Source organism: Acanthochromis polyacanthus, chromosome 18 (assembly GCF_021347895.1).
Source record: "Acanthochromis polyacanthus isolate Apoly-LR-REF ecotype Palm Island chromosome 18, KAUST_Apoly_ChrSc, whole genome shotgun sequence".
NCBI lineage: Eukaryota > Metazoa > Chordata > Actinopteri > Pomacentridae > Acanthochromis > Acanthochromis polyacanthus.
Genome location: NC_067130.1, coordinates 3,841,733 through 3,857,303, shown reverse-complemented (window position 1 = coordinate 3,857,303; position 15,571 = coordinate 3,841,733). Strand labels below are relative to the sequence as shown.

General features: G+C 40.7%; 1 protein-coding gene across 2 annotated transcripts in view; it reads left to right on the top strand.

Moving 5' to 3' along the window:
• Nucleotides 1-15,571, top strand: part of sfswap (splicing factor SWAP) — a 64,283-nt gene that overhangs the window by 33,086 nt on the left and 15,626 nt on the right. For both annotated transcript variants that reach the window (XM_022208628.2, XM_022208629.2), the window contains exons 14-17: nucleotides 3,819-4,015; nucleotides 10,532-10,911; nucleotides 11,916-12,059; nucleotides 13,466-13,606. In XM_022208628.2, coding sequence (XP_022064320.2) covers nucleotides 3,819-4,015; nucleotides 10,532-10,911; nucleotides 11,916-12,059; nucleotides 13,466-13,606 — 862 coding nt within the window. The remainder of the gene's footprint in view (nucleotides 1-3,818; nucleotides 4,016-10,531; nucleotides 10,912-11,915; nucleotides 12,060-13,465; nucleotides 13,607-15,571) is intronic.

Below are 15,571 nucleotides of genomic sequence, written 5' to 3'. Positions count from 1 at the left end.
GGAATGCTACGCCCCGGCTCTCCTCAGTCTCCCTAAACCAAAGCAATGCCTCAGTAGCTTTACATTAAGAAAAATAAGTACGACTATACAGGGATATTTATCTGCTTCAGACATACAAAAAACACATTTTATAACAATGAATAGTACATTTTGCAGAAACCTCCTGTGTAAAGAAATGAGGGAAGCAAATAGATTTTTGTGAAATGCATGTTCTGCATTTTATTTTCTAAGATAGAGCCACTACTCCAGAAATGTTCGCACATTTTTATGTCACCGGATATTGATTTCAAAGCAATTTTTAACTGGAAGCTGATGCTTTTAAAGTAGTTTTATTGGAACCTTTTATATTTTTACATCCTGCAAAATCTCCAGCTGGTATCCCTTAGACTTAAAATTGGGCAGCTTTAAGCCGTTCGGATGATCACAAAGCAGCAGCAAAAATGTACAGTGATATTCCAAAAAATATATTTCCACTTCTCTGTCAAACAAAAAGGGACAACCAGCGGTTGCCAAAGTAATTGGATCCATCAATAATCTGTTTGATCTGCCTCATTAACCAGACACATGGGGCTTCTGTATTGGAGTTGTAAAAAGTCAAATTTTTTTGTATTGTCATCTCATGGAAGAGGCACCGTATGTCTGATGAATGCTGCTGATTATGATCACTTATAGAGGCGTCTGCCTTTCAAAGCCACCTGTATGAAAGATAAAATGACATAATTCTCAAGCCTTAAAGCAGCAAATGACCAAGAACAATATATCTTCTTAATATATCGCTGTTCTGTCAAGTCTGTATCACAAACATCTACTTCAGTGACCCCCTTTGTCATGCGGATGCTTTATTTTAATAAAATGTTTGAGGTACGGAGTGTGTTATGTACTGTAAACTAAGTAGATGTTTGGCTGGCAGTTGTTTCCAGTCCTTTCAAGCTTGGAAATAACTTATTCCAAGAGCAAGAAATATAACCGAGCAGTATCGGGGGGAGTGTGCTCTTATTTCTAGCAATTTAAAGTTCTTTTCTGTGCGATGGATTGGAGAGGGGTTTCTCCAATGACTTCTGATGAGCAGAGCCTGTACGCCGAAATGTCTGCCTCCATGCTCGTCAGACTTACATGATTGAGGTGCCAGTCCTCTTGTCAGTTGTGCAGCCAAATGTCCTGGAGACAGCGTAGGCCTTTAAAGGCTCGGATATCAGCATTTCATGAGACTGCAGAAGGTTAAAGCAAAAGTGTAATAATCTTCCGTAGACCAGAAAGACAGCTGTGAAATAGAGCCTGAAAAGATAGACAGACAGACAGTCAAAGACAAATGCGCCACTTTTCAGCATCAAAGGGGGTGTGACAGGTCCTGTTTAGGTTCAGTGGAACAGTCTTGGAGTGTAATGGCCTCTCTCCGAGCTGACAGGCGGCCAGAGAAAGAGGCTGGAAGGGCCTAATAAAAAGCTGACTGAATTGGCTTTGCTGTGAGGCAAAGTGGCTGTCAGTCAGCGGGCCTAACTTGATCAGATAGCAGGGGAATCCGTGGCAGACGGCGGAACACTAATCTGTATTGATGGGCTGGAAAATAGCCACAAACACTAAATGCGGTTTCCAGTGATAAGTACATGAATTGTTTCCAAGTGGATGTGCATGTGTTTGTGGCAGTGGCAAGGCTTAAAATACCATATAGGATCTAAAATAGCATCTCTCTTCGATGGGGAGATTCTCTTCAGAGATGGTTTTAAATGCTCTGTTCATGTAATAATTGTGAGGCTTACTGGCTTTTATTTTGCTTGCCTTTTAAGCAATTATAGTTGAGAGCGTTTCTTTTTAAACACGATTAAATTGCAATTAAAAAAGAGAGTTGAAATAGGAATAATTCCCGCAGAATCTGATGAAAATTTCTGGAGCTTCATGGAATTTTGCAAAAAACCTTCAGGCTCATTGTTTTGGTTTTATGCGGTTTATTGTCATTATTCCCTCAAGGGCGTTTTCCAACTAAGCAGAACCCGGTCAGTTTTGCTTTACGAATATTTCAACCTTTTGTTCAACACAACACAGGAGGTTTGGTATTCAATAAAATCGGTTATACAAAATCATTTGGCACAAACTGTGATGCCATTATCACTAAGCGAATTTTCAAAAGGAAAAAAAACAACAGGCAAAAACATTTTACATGCTATTTCACTCACTGTCTGTATCTGTACCAAACCCATTATTTGTTGTTTTTTTTCCTCACCTACATTTACTCTGAAATGGCAGCATGGTGACACTCCTGGCTCCGTCTTTCCAACATGTAACCATTTCTAAAACCAGGTGGAAATGCATTAAAAGTCACTTTGGGCCGCAGGGGGGGGATCTGCTTTCAGTGTGTAACGCTCTAACACCCTGCTGTGCGTCGCCCACTTAGCCACAAATGACAGACACACAGACCATAGTGAGTGAAAGAGCCAGATGTTTCCGTCAGGAGCCGGCTGAAACCAAAAATGGAGCTAAAAGCAGAGTTAATGTTGAACTTGCATCTGCCAGGTGGCCAGAAACGTCGACGACGACAAGCAGCTGTTTGAGTTCAGCTTCTCTGTGCTGCCCCTAATTGTAATCAAATCTAATTCTTTTTATTATCCGTCTGTCATTTTAATAATTCATCTGCCATATACGTTTTTGATTAGCTGCCTAATTGCTCAGGCTGTAGTCATTAAATTCAGTTATGAGACATAGAAAAGCAGTTGAACTTGGAGATTGTTTGGTGTTTTCTCTTGATAAACGACTGAAAAAAACGACTCTGTTATCAAAATTGTTGTAAATAATTGTTTTATGCCTAATCAGTTAATTGAGTGTTTGTTTTTTTCAGAACTTTTTGTATTAAATTCAAGATTCTATATATTTTATACTGCTTACTATATAGACATACTGGACAGTAAAGTAAAGCAGGATTGTACTGCGTGATCACCTGAATAAAATCAGTCTATAAATACAGCCGTCTGGACGAGCCTGTGAGCTGTATCACCGTCTGGGGTTCATGACAGATTGTGCTCCACTCGGATGTTGTTCACTGTACTCCAGTATGATTTGCCTTGGCAGCCAGCCTATTTTAGACCCTGAAGAAGTAACAGTAACCCCAGCGGTTGCATAAAACAGCTTGTTTTCCGCCAGCATTTGCTTTAAACCTCACCGTCTTGTCTTGCTCATATTGTTGCTCTCAGCGCATCGCCTCATTCTCTGTGCTCTCCTCACCTATCCATCCTCTGCCCGTCACTTCATCTCCTTTCCTCATCTCTCAAACCTTCCTTTTGTTAAAAAATAAATAAAAATTTCCACTCCTATTGTCAGTCAGATGTCGGTCTTCTCTTCTTCACCCACATGTTCCCTTCTACTTCGCTCTTTTCTGAGTAAAGCTTGAATTGCATGAAATCATGAATCACCGGAGACTTAGTCTGGTCTTTTCTGTTAGAGCAGGAACTTTTCTCATCCGCAGCAATTGGAAACTCGGGTAAAAAAGCAGACATCACCTTAGTTAGATGTGACAGTAAGAGTGGAAAATGACTGGTATCATCTCATCCTACTTGCTTGTGATTTCACTTTTCATTTTGTGTGATTTATTTCACACCCTCCTGTTTCTGTTTGCACTTCTCCATCTCTATCTTTCCACCTCCTCTTGTCTCCTTTTCTTTTCAATAAACTTGTGGCCTCTTTTTCTGTGTTTTCACTCAGAGGAAGCCACTCCTGTCTTAGCCCTGTTTAGTAGAGGTATATCGGGCTGTGGTGAATACAATGAAAGGGACAACGACTACAATCCAGCCGTCCTTCCTGTGTTTACCCTCTCATCTCTCTGCCCTCAGCCAAGCAGAAACTGGAGGACCGTCTAGCTGCTGCAGCCAGGGAGAAGCTGGCCCAGGCATCTAAGGAGTCCAAGGAGAAACAGCTTCAGGCGGAGAGGAAGAGGAAGGCAGCGCTCTTCCTGCAGACCCTCCGAGGACCGTCCTCTGGAGAGCCCGAGGCCAAGAGAGCCGAGCTCGACTCGTGTGCACAGCTGGAGGTAGGTGAATGGCTGATGAGGGCGTTTGTGTCTATATATGTTTAACTAGAATCCCAAGTGGCACATCTTAAATCACATGCAAATCTTAGTTCAGCTGAAGTGTCACTGCAGGTCAGACGATAGACCTGCCAAGTTACACAAACTGCATTATCTGAGGAGCTGAAACAGTGTAAATAGATTTAGACTCTAATGAGAATGTATGCAATTATTGGCATTTAAATTAGGTTCTTGTTAATCTCTGTTTGTGATGGTGAGACAGTTAAAAGCTGCAGTTTGGAACATCACCTCATGGGTTTAAATCGCGTTGACCTTTTCGTATTTTAATTGTTCTGTTAAGGGATATTAAGTCTTTCTGATGTGATCTACAATCAGAGGCCAAACAGATGCTTTGGGCCGCTTTTTATTTAGAAAAAGTCAGATTAGACATTGATATTGGGGGGGAAAATATCGTGTCCATGTTTTAGTTGTGAGACAAAAATGTGAAAATGCGTTACCTCAGAGCTGAAAATATGGTTGTGAACATCTAAGGTTAATTTCTTCAGATAAACCCGTGCAGACATGCCTTCCACTGATTGCATAGGAAGCAGAATCAGTTGTTTATCTCCTCATTAAAATGTGACTTGCTGTCCAGCCTGCATGTCTAATTCCATGTTTTATCAACAATATGCAAAGCGATAAAATCTGAATATTTTATTCGGTAGCAGAACAGTGTAAACACGTCTTGCTGACGTACAGACAGACTTCCCTCATGTAATTCATGTCACCAACCAGTCTTAAACCGGGCACTTTAATTTCCTCTCAAACTTTGGGAAATGAGATTTTTTCCTCTAAAGCTACTTCCACCACATTTTGTCCTGGATATAAACAGTGTGACTGATTGGGGTGACATTGCCATTGAGGGTTTTTGTAATATTCAGTCAGTTTAAAAAAAAAATACACCCTCTAAAGGCTCGGTCGCAGTGAAAGAATAGTGACAGATTTTATCATAACAAGTAGAATCTCAGCCTCGATGCGTCAGGTTGTTAAATGAGCACGGTCTTGTCACTCTTTGCTGGTTCTCTTTAGTCTCTATTTTTAACTGCAGTGAAGTCTTTGGTCATTGGAGAGGTTTGGTAAACAGATTAATAACATTATTAAAGTCACAGAAACCCTAATAAGATGGATAGAGTTAATTAGACTCAATCTTTTTGTCTGAATCAGCTCTCAAACATTGTAGCAGAAGATGGAAGATCAGACTTTCTTGTTTTGTTTTTTTTATTCTGTGATGATTCTTTACTGATTATGTATAAATGAAATCACAGATTCAACATGCTGCATAAGAGATAAGTATCTGGATGCTGCCACTTAAAAGTAAATATTCAGGGTCTTTTTTTACGAGTACCACTCATTTTCTTGAGCTGAGCTGAACTAAGTCTGTGCTTGGGTTAGTAGCAGGTCCAGCTTACACTGCTTTTCATGTAGGCAGCTTTATTCCTGCAGTGACTTTAAAAAAAAAAGAGGTTGCATTTGTATGCTGAATAGGTTTATCACCATGGAGCTGTTGGCACTGATAATGAAGCCGAGCATCTTTTCCTTGAACCATGGATCACTGTTTTAAACAAAAAAGAATGATCCACTGGTAGAAGATTGAGTCATTCCCAACATTTTTGCTTATGAAAGGCTGATTTTAATTACCCTTCATGGGAATCACGTTCTTTTATACTTTTGCACGTATGAAAAGAAACTTTAGAGTGCTTTCTTTAGCTTTATTATTACATAGTATGAAAAATAAATCAATTCAAACCACTGCATTTATCGATATAACTGAGCGCTTTGGTGTCAGGAGTGGAGAAAACTTTTTTTTGCCGGTACTTGAACAACTTTATCAAATGCAATCACACTGTAAAACGCTCAGAGCACACATTGTGGAGATGGAAAGCCAACTGGCGAAGTGTGGCTCCTCATAAAGAAAGCTAAAAACTAATTTATAGAGAGCCTCTTTTCTCCTGCCTCCTGACTTCTCTACTCTGTGTTGTGGTGCCCTGAGATAATGCAGGGTATCTCTGCTTTAAAATTCTCCTTTGTGAAGTTTCATGAGGATGTAGCAATAATGCAAATTTCAAAAGCCTTTTGCCTGTCATATTATACAGGAGCAAAAGCAGGCAGGGATACTTTATAGTGTAAATAAGAGCTGCTGGTCATTTGATGTGTAGATTGCCGGTCGGTGTGATGGATGTTGCATGTCAGCTCCTCATGTTAGCCCGACTGATGCGTGCTGAACTGGCCGGTTGCCGGTTTAGAGCAGGTGGCAGTGGGCGGGCTTCTGTCACAGCGGCTCCAGCTCTGTCATTCTTCTCCAGATGTTCTGCGATTTCTGCACCGGCCATCCGGGCGAACGTCCTGAAGGTCCGCTCCTCTCCTCGGCCTTTAGTGGATACTTTAGTTCAGGTTCCACATTCAGCCCAGTTTGATCTCAAGTGGACCGGACCAGTAAAATCATAGCAAAATAACCTAGAAATGACCACAATTTCAGTGTTTTTTCCCTTTGTTTTAGTGCAAAAAAAGTACATTCTGAAAATGTTCATATTTATTGAATTGTCTTTTTACTAAACATCATGAACAATCTGAAATTTCTCAAGAAAAATAAGTTCAATTTCATCAACATTCATCCTCAGTTTATCATTTCCACATTACAACTTCCAGATCACAGAGTGTCTACAAAGGAACACAACATTTAGTCATCTGAGACTGAATGAAATATTATTTTACTTTATGATCAAAATGACAAAAATCAGACAAAAAAGAACAAAAACCAAAAAAAAAGCAAGGACAAATGACAAAAATGAGACACAAAACACCAGAAATGAGACAAATGACACGAAGACAAAGAAAATATATGGCACAAACGAGACCAAAATGACAAAAGCGAGACACAAAACGACAAAAGGAGTAGACAAACAACACATATGAGACACAAAAACACACAAAACGATACACAAAACTACATATAAAGCAAAACATAAAATGATAAAAAGACAAAACACACAAGCGAGACAAAAAAGAAACGCAAAATGACAAAAACAAGAAACAAAATGACTAAAACATGAGACAAAAGTCAGACAAAAAGTCAAACAAAAAACAAGTCAAAATATAACAAAAATGAGACACGAAACGACAAAAGAACAAAGAGCAATCTAGTATTTTACTTCAGGATCAAAACAACTTGTCATGGTCAGGAAATGATTTTAAATTTATAGTTTTACTAATTTACAATCTGCAGTTAATGTCTTCTCTGGAATTTGACCCTCTGGAGGACCACTTTTGGACCACGGGCCTCATGTTGGACACCCCTGGTTTAGTTGGAGTCAGAATTTGCGTTCTTCGCTCTTTAAGTTACTTTGTATCTCAGAGGTGAAAAAGTAAAAGTATTTCAGTTAGGTCAACGCTGGAGTCCATGCTGGTCATAGAACTGTTTGAGTGGATAGCTTTTTGAGTTTGCATTCAAGTTTGCCAAAGAATTTGCTCTGTAATTGCAAGGTCTGGCCAGAATCAAAGTTGAAGTCAGATAAATAGAACAGTCCAAGGCTGTGCATTGATTTATTCATTAGATGAAACAAATGTTACCTGAATTTGGAGCCAGTGAAGGAAGAGCAGAATAGATTTTAAACCTTCTGGCTGTGGTGAATGTTCTTGCTGCAGCGTTTTGTAAGATGATGCTGACGTTTGGAAGACCAGGAAGCGGGACTGTAAAATATCACAGTATGTTGGGAGTCTCGGTAAAGACGGATGTGAATGCTGATGGCGTGTCTTTGTAGAGTTGGCAGAATGAGCTGACTTTGATCCGTGGATGTACAGTAAGTTCTGCACGTCTCCCATAGTGCTCATCCTGTTGATTAAGCAGAAGCACTGTAGTAGCTCGTGTAAACTGTCATGAGTAAACGGAAACCTGCTGGCTAAGTCTCACAGGCCCAGTCGACCTTTGATTTTCTGACTCCTATCTCGTTTCGATTGTGTCACTTTGTTGGGACTTTTTGCATCTTGGCTCATAGATTCAGGGAAGGAAGTCTAGTTGCTGTGCTGGTGTTTGTGTTACCAGCAGATCAGTATGCTGTCAGTTTTGGCAAACATTGACATTTTTGAAATCTTTTCCAAACATGGACAAGATCTTTGGGACACGTTTGATGTAAATGTTTCTTCCAGGTTCGTTCAAACATGACGGAGCAGTCACAGAAAGATCCACGATGCTCAGGAGGCGAGTGGTGGCTCTGCTGACAACAGAAATGAATTAGAGATTAATGATATGAAGGCGTTGCAGTGTTCTCGCTTCCCTCTCAGGCTGCCGTCATCTGTGGATTTTAAAACTTGTTCTTCAGTCGAGGCCTTAATTAATGACCATTGTGTGCATGAGAAACACTCAACTGTTTCTCACAGTGAGTCTCCTAATAAATGCTCTCATTAATTAGATAGAGATGTCTGCTGCCTAGTTGCCTATATGATTAGTTTATATGAGCTGCTTTTTAGTGTCACGAAAAATTCTCAAGACCAAGAGAGTTTAATCTTCTCTCCTCCCCTTTCCTTTCCTCTCCGCTCATCTCCTCTCCTCCTCTCTTTTCTCATCTTCTCTTCTCCTCTCCTCTTATCTCATCTCTTCTCCTCTCTTCTCTGTTCTTTTCTTCACTTCTGTTCTCCCTTCTCCTCGTCTCTCCTCTCCTTCCTCTACTTTCCTCTTCTCCTTTCGCCTCTCCTCTCATCTCATCTCCTCTTCTCTCCTCTCCATTCACTTCTCCTCTCTTCTCCCTCCTCTCTTTTCTCATCTTCTCTTTTCTTCTCTGCTCTTCTCCCTTCTCCTCTCCTCTCCTCCTCTCCCTTCTCCTCTCCTCCTCTCTCTCTCTCTCTCTCTCTCTCTCTCTCTCTCGCTCCTCTCCTTTACTTTTTTTTATTAGTACATCTCTCCCTGTCTGAACTTCCATATCTTGCCAGAGCAGGAGTAAGAGGGCAGACATTTTCTGTGCCCGGTGTTGGGATAAGCCTCCCATATGTCACTCCTAATTTTAAAACCCAGACTTTGCTTCCTATCGTTCCGTTATCTTTCCCCTTAACCCAGACACCAGATAGCGTGCAAACAGAACAGTATAATAAATATTGCTCCTTTCTTTACTTTCCCCGTCTGTTTTTTGGATGCTTTATTTGTCCTCCATCGTTTCTGCCTCGGCTTCCTCGCCACATTCACTGCTTCCTTTCATCATCTTTCATCATCATCCTCTCTCCTGCTGCTTCCCCATGTCCCTCCCTCTCTCTTTTTTCATGCTCCACCCATTTCTTACAAATTTTATCAGATGGGGGAAAGCACAAGTGGCTGGATTCTGCTTTTATTAAGCTAAGCTACAACAATGGAATGCGTTTGGGCTAGTTTATTGCACAGACACAACCTCATATGCCCTTCCTTTCTGGCTCAGTGTTCGTTGTGTGTGTTTCTATGTTAATATGAGCATATACATCACTCCATTTGATGCCTCTTCTTTATCCAGTCCCAGGAATGCATCCATATGTAACCCTGCTGGCCTCAGGAGCAATCTAGGAGCTCACTCCGCTAGATAAAATCTGTCCTTGGAAGATTTAGCGCCGTGTTTAATCCGCTGATGGACTGAAGCCATTTTTCAGTGCGAGTCCAGCAGCAGGCCAATCTGAAATGAGCAGACAGACCCACATTGTGGTAATTAGAGACACTTTGCAGCTGACAGTTGTAGCTCAGTGTGGAGCCAGAAGGCTGCACTGTGTTGTGTAACCTGCGCCATCCTTTAATCAGCTGAGTAAGGGTTTCTGTCTTCCTTTTTTTAATAAACAGAATATGAGTAATAATTCCCCAAGAGAGTAAGAGACAGCGACGATCCCGTTGCCCCTTTTAGTGCATGTGTGACTATTTATAGTTCCTTTTTAAAAATGAGTCTCCTGATGTGCACTTATCACTTTCACCTTCTGTCACCGTAGAAACCCAGCGGAGGTGATAATTATTTTGTACGTTTCATCCATAAATGTCAGGTTAAATGTTTCTAACTGAAGTATGTAAATATTTGACAGCATTTTATCTCTTTAAATACGGGAATTTGAAAGAGATTTTAAGTGGATAAAAATCACCTACTAAGAAAAAAAGAATCCTTCTGTTCTCTGAGTACACTGCCTCGTCCATATGTGCATAGATGTATGTTTTGTTTTCTAATTCGTCCATTCCCACGCGGGTTGCATTAGGATGTAACATTGACGAGAGTAGACATGGGGGCATTGCATAAATAAATCTCTAATCTCAACACACAGCTAACCTTGTGCATCACCTGCATCTCTTTAAGCGCACAGGCTTCTGTATTGATTGTTCAAAGATGTGCAGAGATATCAAGCATCTGAGAATACATTCAGTGTCCCTGATGTACAAAAGAACATGGGATGTTTATTCAAATCAATGCTTTGTTTTCTGTTTCTGTATAATTAAGAGGAGAAGTGTCCGGTAAAAATACAACTCTCTCTGTCTGCTTGTGTCTCCAGCTGCAGGAAGCCTTTTCTGTTCTATCCGATCCTACTCAAGCGTCCCAAACACAGCTCGTGTATCCGCAGGATCAAAGAGTGTCCGCGCAGAACCATAGCTCCTATCGCAGCAGGGAAGCCCCGTCCTCATCGTCCTCTTCCTCTCACGCTACATCCAGGGGTTCGGACAGAGAGCGGGATCGAGACAGAGATCGAGACAGAGACAGGGACGGAGAAAGACACAGAGAAAGAGACCGAGACAGAGATAGGGAAAGGAACAAAGGCAGAGACAAGGACAAAAAGAAGAAAAAACACAAGAGGAGGTCAAGATCAAGGTCAAGCTCAAGATCAAAGACCAGACACTCTCTTCCCAGTGCCTACAGGAGATCCCGCAGGACCCGGTAAAACTCTGCAGACCCTCCCATGCACTTCAAAACACCACATATCATCACAGAAGTTTTCATTTTCACATTTTCTCCCACTGTTTGACTGCTTTCACCGTCATGCAGTTCTTTACATCCATCATGAGAAGCTGATGACAAATGTTGAAAATGCTGTATTTTGTGGGTTTTTCCTGTGATCACCTGAGCTGCAGCTTTCACCTCTTTATTGACCTCTGTTTTTTGTCCCCACATTCAGCCTCGCAGGAATAGCTTTAACGCCTCCTTTTATTCCATTTTGTCATTGTGTTTTTATTGTTTTTATGCTGCCTCGCTGTAGAACTGATTTCCTTTTGTGCAAAAGTAAACATCTGAAGTGAACAAGATCGAGTATTATATTGTTTTCCAACGGGGAGCCGATGCACACACGCAGCTCATGTTCTTAGTATTCTCCTGGTTTGTGCAGTGCCGTGATCTGGCCGTTTCTTTCTGGCTTTGTTTTTAGGAAAAAGGTGTAATTTCCTCTTCTAACCTTGTCTTTTTTATTTTTACAAACGGCACACATGCTCTGCATACTGCTCAGTGGGCAAAATGAATACAGCTCTCTTATACCATCATAAATATTTAATACTGTTTTCTTTTCAGGCTAGTTTAGAAAAAGCAGCATTTCCATTTTGAGAGTCCGTGTGATATAACTTTTATTAAAGTAATGAACTGTATTCTGGCCTGTTTTTTGCACACTGTTTAGACTGTTTTAGCTGCCTTAACGCAAACTACTGCATTCAGAGCTTCAGAAAGTTTATTAGAATAACAGAATGAAAGCCATCAGCTTTTCTCAGTTTTCAGTTACGTGAAAGTCATCACGATTACTTTCTCTAATTTGTTTTTTCCTCTCTCTTTAACTGTCATTGTCTTATCGCTCACTTTTCCTCCCTCTTCCATTCTTGATCTTCATTTCAAATGCATCAGCTCCTCCTGTTAGTTAATGGCTTCCTCCCGTCTTACCTTTGTCTTTGTCTGGCCAGATCACGCTCTCACTCCCCGGGGAGACGGGACAGGAGGGGCCCCTCATCAGAACGGAGACGTGAGGAGAGGGACCGGGAACGCCATCATCGCAGCAGCGGCGGCGGCGGCAGCTCCGGTTTGCCCAGGAGGCGTTCGAGATCCAGGTGAATCTAACAGCAGGTGTCATCGGTCTGTGGAGAGAGGAAGAGTCACGGATCTTCACGTACAGCTGTGTTTATTTTAACACTGAAAACATTGATTGCTACAGCTGCCAAGGCAGAGAGCGGCTCTGATGCTGCCACGCTTGCTTGCTGAGTGTGAAATGTTTGATATTTCTCAGTTTTGGTTGTTGTCGTAAAAGCATTGGGGGGGATCTTTTTTTTTTTTAGTAAGCCTATAATGTTGTTTGTAAATCTGCCACTATACCTTTAAAGGTAGCCATATGTGCTCGTAAGAAAGACATTAACCCTCACAGAAACTGGAATAGGAAGCTTCTATTTGCATTAGCTTTCAGCAGAGTTTGCTAATTAAAGAGTTAAAGAGTTGTGCTTTTTGTATATTTTAGTACATTTGAGCAACAAGCACATGATCCTGTTCAAAGCAGCACCTACAGATAAATAAATGCTCCATAAAACTGATGTTCCTTCATCATTTTCATGATTGGAATAAAATAAAAAGACAGACCTTTATCATCCATTGCGCCTTTATATCCATAAGATTAGAGTCAAGCGTTCAAGGTGCCGATGAGTTAAAACTCTTTATGGAGTGACAGGTGGAGCTTGTCTTATTTAAATCTCTGACATCTACGATCTGATGTTCTCTTTGCTGTTGAAATGCGCGGTGTCGTCGCGCCAAGATCTAAAGAGCTCTCTGAGGCCTTCATCAAAAAGGTTGTTGACGCCTACAAGTATGGCAAGGGGTTTTAAAAGATCTATTTTTGATAAAAGATCATTCCACTGTAAGGAAAATCAGTTCTGGCTGCCCTGTCAAATTGTAGCCTAAGAGCAAACCGTTTGACGCCAAAAGAAGTGTCAAAGTGCCCCAAAATGTAATCGCATGATCTGCAGTGCTAATTATACTATTGGGGTGCGTTGAAACAGCTGGTGGATGCAAAAAAAACCTCAAGCATCTTGCATTTGAAAGACTTTTGCCTTAACAAGTGGTCAGAAATTCAGCCAGCAGATGTCAGATACTGGTGGACAACAAAAGAAAAGAAAACACCCACTGGAAGTTATCTTCACCACAGGGGTCAGTATAAACTTCTGAGGTCACGGGTGAAGTTACTTTTTCCACAGAAGAATGTTAAATACATTGATATTTTTGTTGAAAACATAATCGAAACCTGTGGTGTTTATCAAGTATCTGCATCTGTAGGCACTGCAGCAAACAGGATCAAATGTTTGCTCGTCCAAATGTGTAAAAAAAAAAATCCAGCAATTTCTTATGGGATGTGCTTTTCTTATTTCAGAAAATCTTCCTCCCCTTTGATCTCTTGTGTGTTATGTGGTGCCACTACCTGAATCCAAATATTTTTAGCTGCTGCTGTTCTCGTCTTGCTTTTGTCTCTCAGGTCCCCTGCTGAGCAGAGGAGGAGCTCCTTGTCATCCTCAGGACAGACGCAAACTGCAGGTTTCTCTGTCTCTCCATACTCGTCGCCCAGCAGAGTTTTGTCTCCATCAGCGAGCCCTGCCTCCAGCCTGGCCCACTCAAGGTAGCCGTCGACAGGCCTGTCAATAATCCAGCTCAGCATTTAGATTTATTTCCCAGATGTAACCGAAACTGTCTGCGCTGGAGAAAGAGATGTTTGTTTAGAAGACATGGGCTTAAAGCTGACAAATGAGAAGACACATGCTGTTTGTACTACTTGCTTATAAATCTCTCTTCCTGCTGTAGATTTCTTCCAAAGCTGCCGACTCACTGATACACAGAAACGTATAATAATCTGTATGAATTGCGCTAATAATGCACAGTATTTCAGATTAACTCAAATTTCTGATCAACAAATGGACGATTTGGCAACATGACAAACTCATGGCATCATCTAAACCCACATAAAGAGTTATGAGATTAAGTTTAAAGGTAAATTAGAAAGCAGCAGTTGGTTATGAAACATGTTAAAATACACAATCCAGACACAAATATCATCACATCTCCACTTTCATTTCAAACAAAAACATCCCCCCTAGCCTGTTAAATGTGTAAAATCAAATTAAATTAAAGTGAACAATAACATGAGCCCATATATTCATTAAGGAACCTAATTTCAGGCGGGGTTTTTCTGTTATTTTTTTTCATTAAATCGACTTTCTTCAATCTGTCTCTCCATTGGTGGAGGGTGGGAGGTAGTGGGCGGAGCCAAGACACGGTTATCATTTTATTTACCACCAGTAGTAGGATATGGAATAAATATGCCTTTTTTATCCATTGCTTCCTCTGGAATGGAGCCGAGTATATCGAACAAAGGCTCAAGTGACAAATCAACACTTAAGATGGGTCTTATTTCCACCTGAATCCCAAAATAGTTTCAGTTTTAGACTGTCCCAAAATATGTGAATGTGGTCTCCAAATTTGCCAGAGTTTCTGCAACATAGATTGTTGTTTCTTTCCTCAAAGGTTGGGATCATGGAGGGTGTTTTAAAACATCTCATCTTTCCTTTCCTGTTAAATTCTTCCCAGATTAATTCTTAACACTTTGCTTTAACATGTTTCTGCTGTAGAATTTGGAAAATTGACTGTTGGCGGTCAGAACGCCCGTATAAAACCATGTTTGTTTCAGACAGTGATATCAGCCTCCATCTTTCATTCAAGGTCTTGAGGCAAAAGTGCATTCCTGACATTGGCAACGGAGACAGTTTCTTTTTGGTATTTTGGAGTTGTTGGTCCACTGTTTATTAATTTATCAAGAGCTAAAGCTGCATACATTGACCTTTGAATGCTAGAGGACAAAGCATATTGGCTCGACACAGAAATATAAACTTCACTTTCTTAAAGTTGTGCAGTGCAGTAGCCCAGCAGTACCATATTTTGGGGGAAAAAATCTGGTATGTTTCAGACTAGAACTTAGTTTTACAGCCAACACTCCCTTGAGTTATAATCTTTCATTCACTAAGTCAGTTGCTGAGGTTATGTTGTAAGAAAAATAACTCATGAACCGAGAAACACAACCAGAGAGAAGGCGCAAGGGCACTTTTTACATGTTGATAAATAAAAGATGAAGATTACAGTTTAACAATATGCTAAATCTGTTTGTTCGTAACTCTGCCAGAGTTTCCAAATACAGACAGTAAAATTTTAAAAAGCATTCGCTTTCATTGGTAAATTAATACCAGTGCTTTTTTACACGTCCATTTGTGTGTTTTGCAATTGGTAAGCAAAGCTTTATTGCAGATTTTCCACTTGTGGAGCCCATTGCAACCTTTAAAGTCTGTGATTTGCTCCAGAAACAGTTTTTAATGATAGGAAGCCATGTAAATATGTTTGCTTGTTTGAGAAAGAAACATAAAGGATCCTTTTTGTGCCCAGACAGACCGTTTCCTTAAGTATTGCGTGCAGTTGTGTGTATTTAAAAGCCTCACTCTTTCTCCAACTTAACCAGTATATCAGCCAAGTTACAGCTAAGAATGCTTTTATTTCCAACAAAGAAGGGTTTCTCTTTGCTTTTGTTGTTTGTGTACGG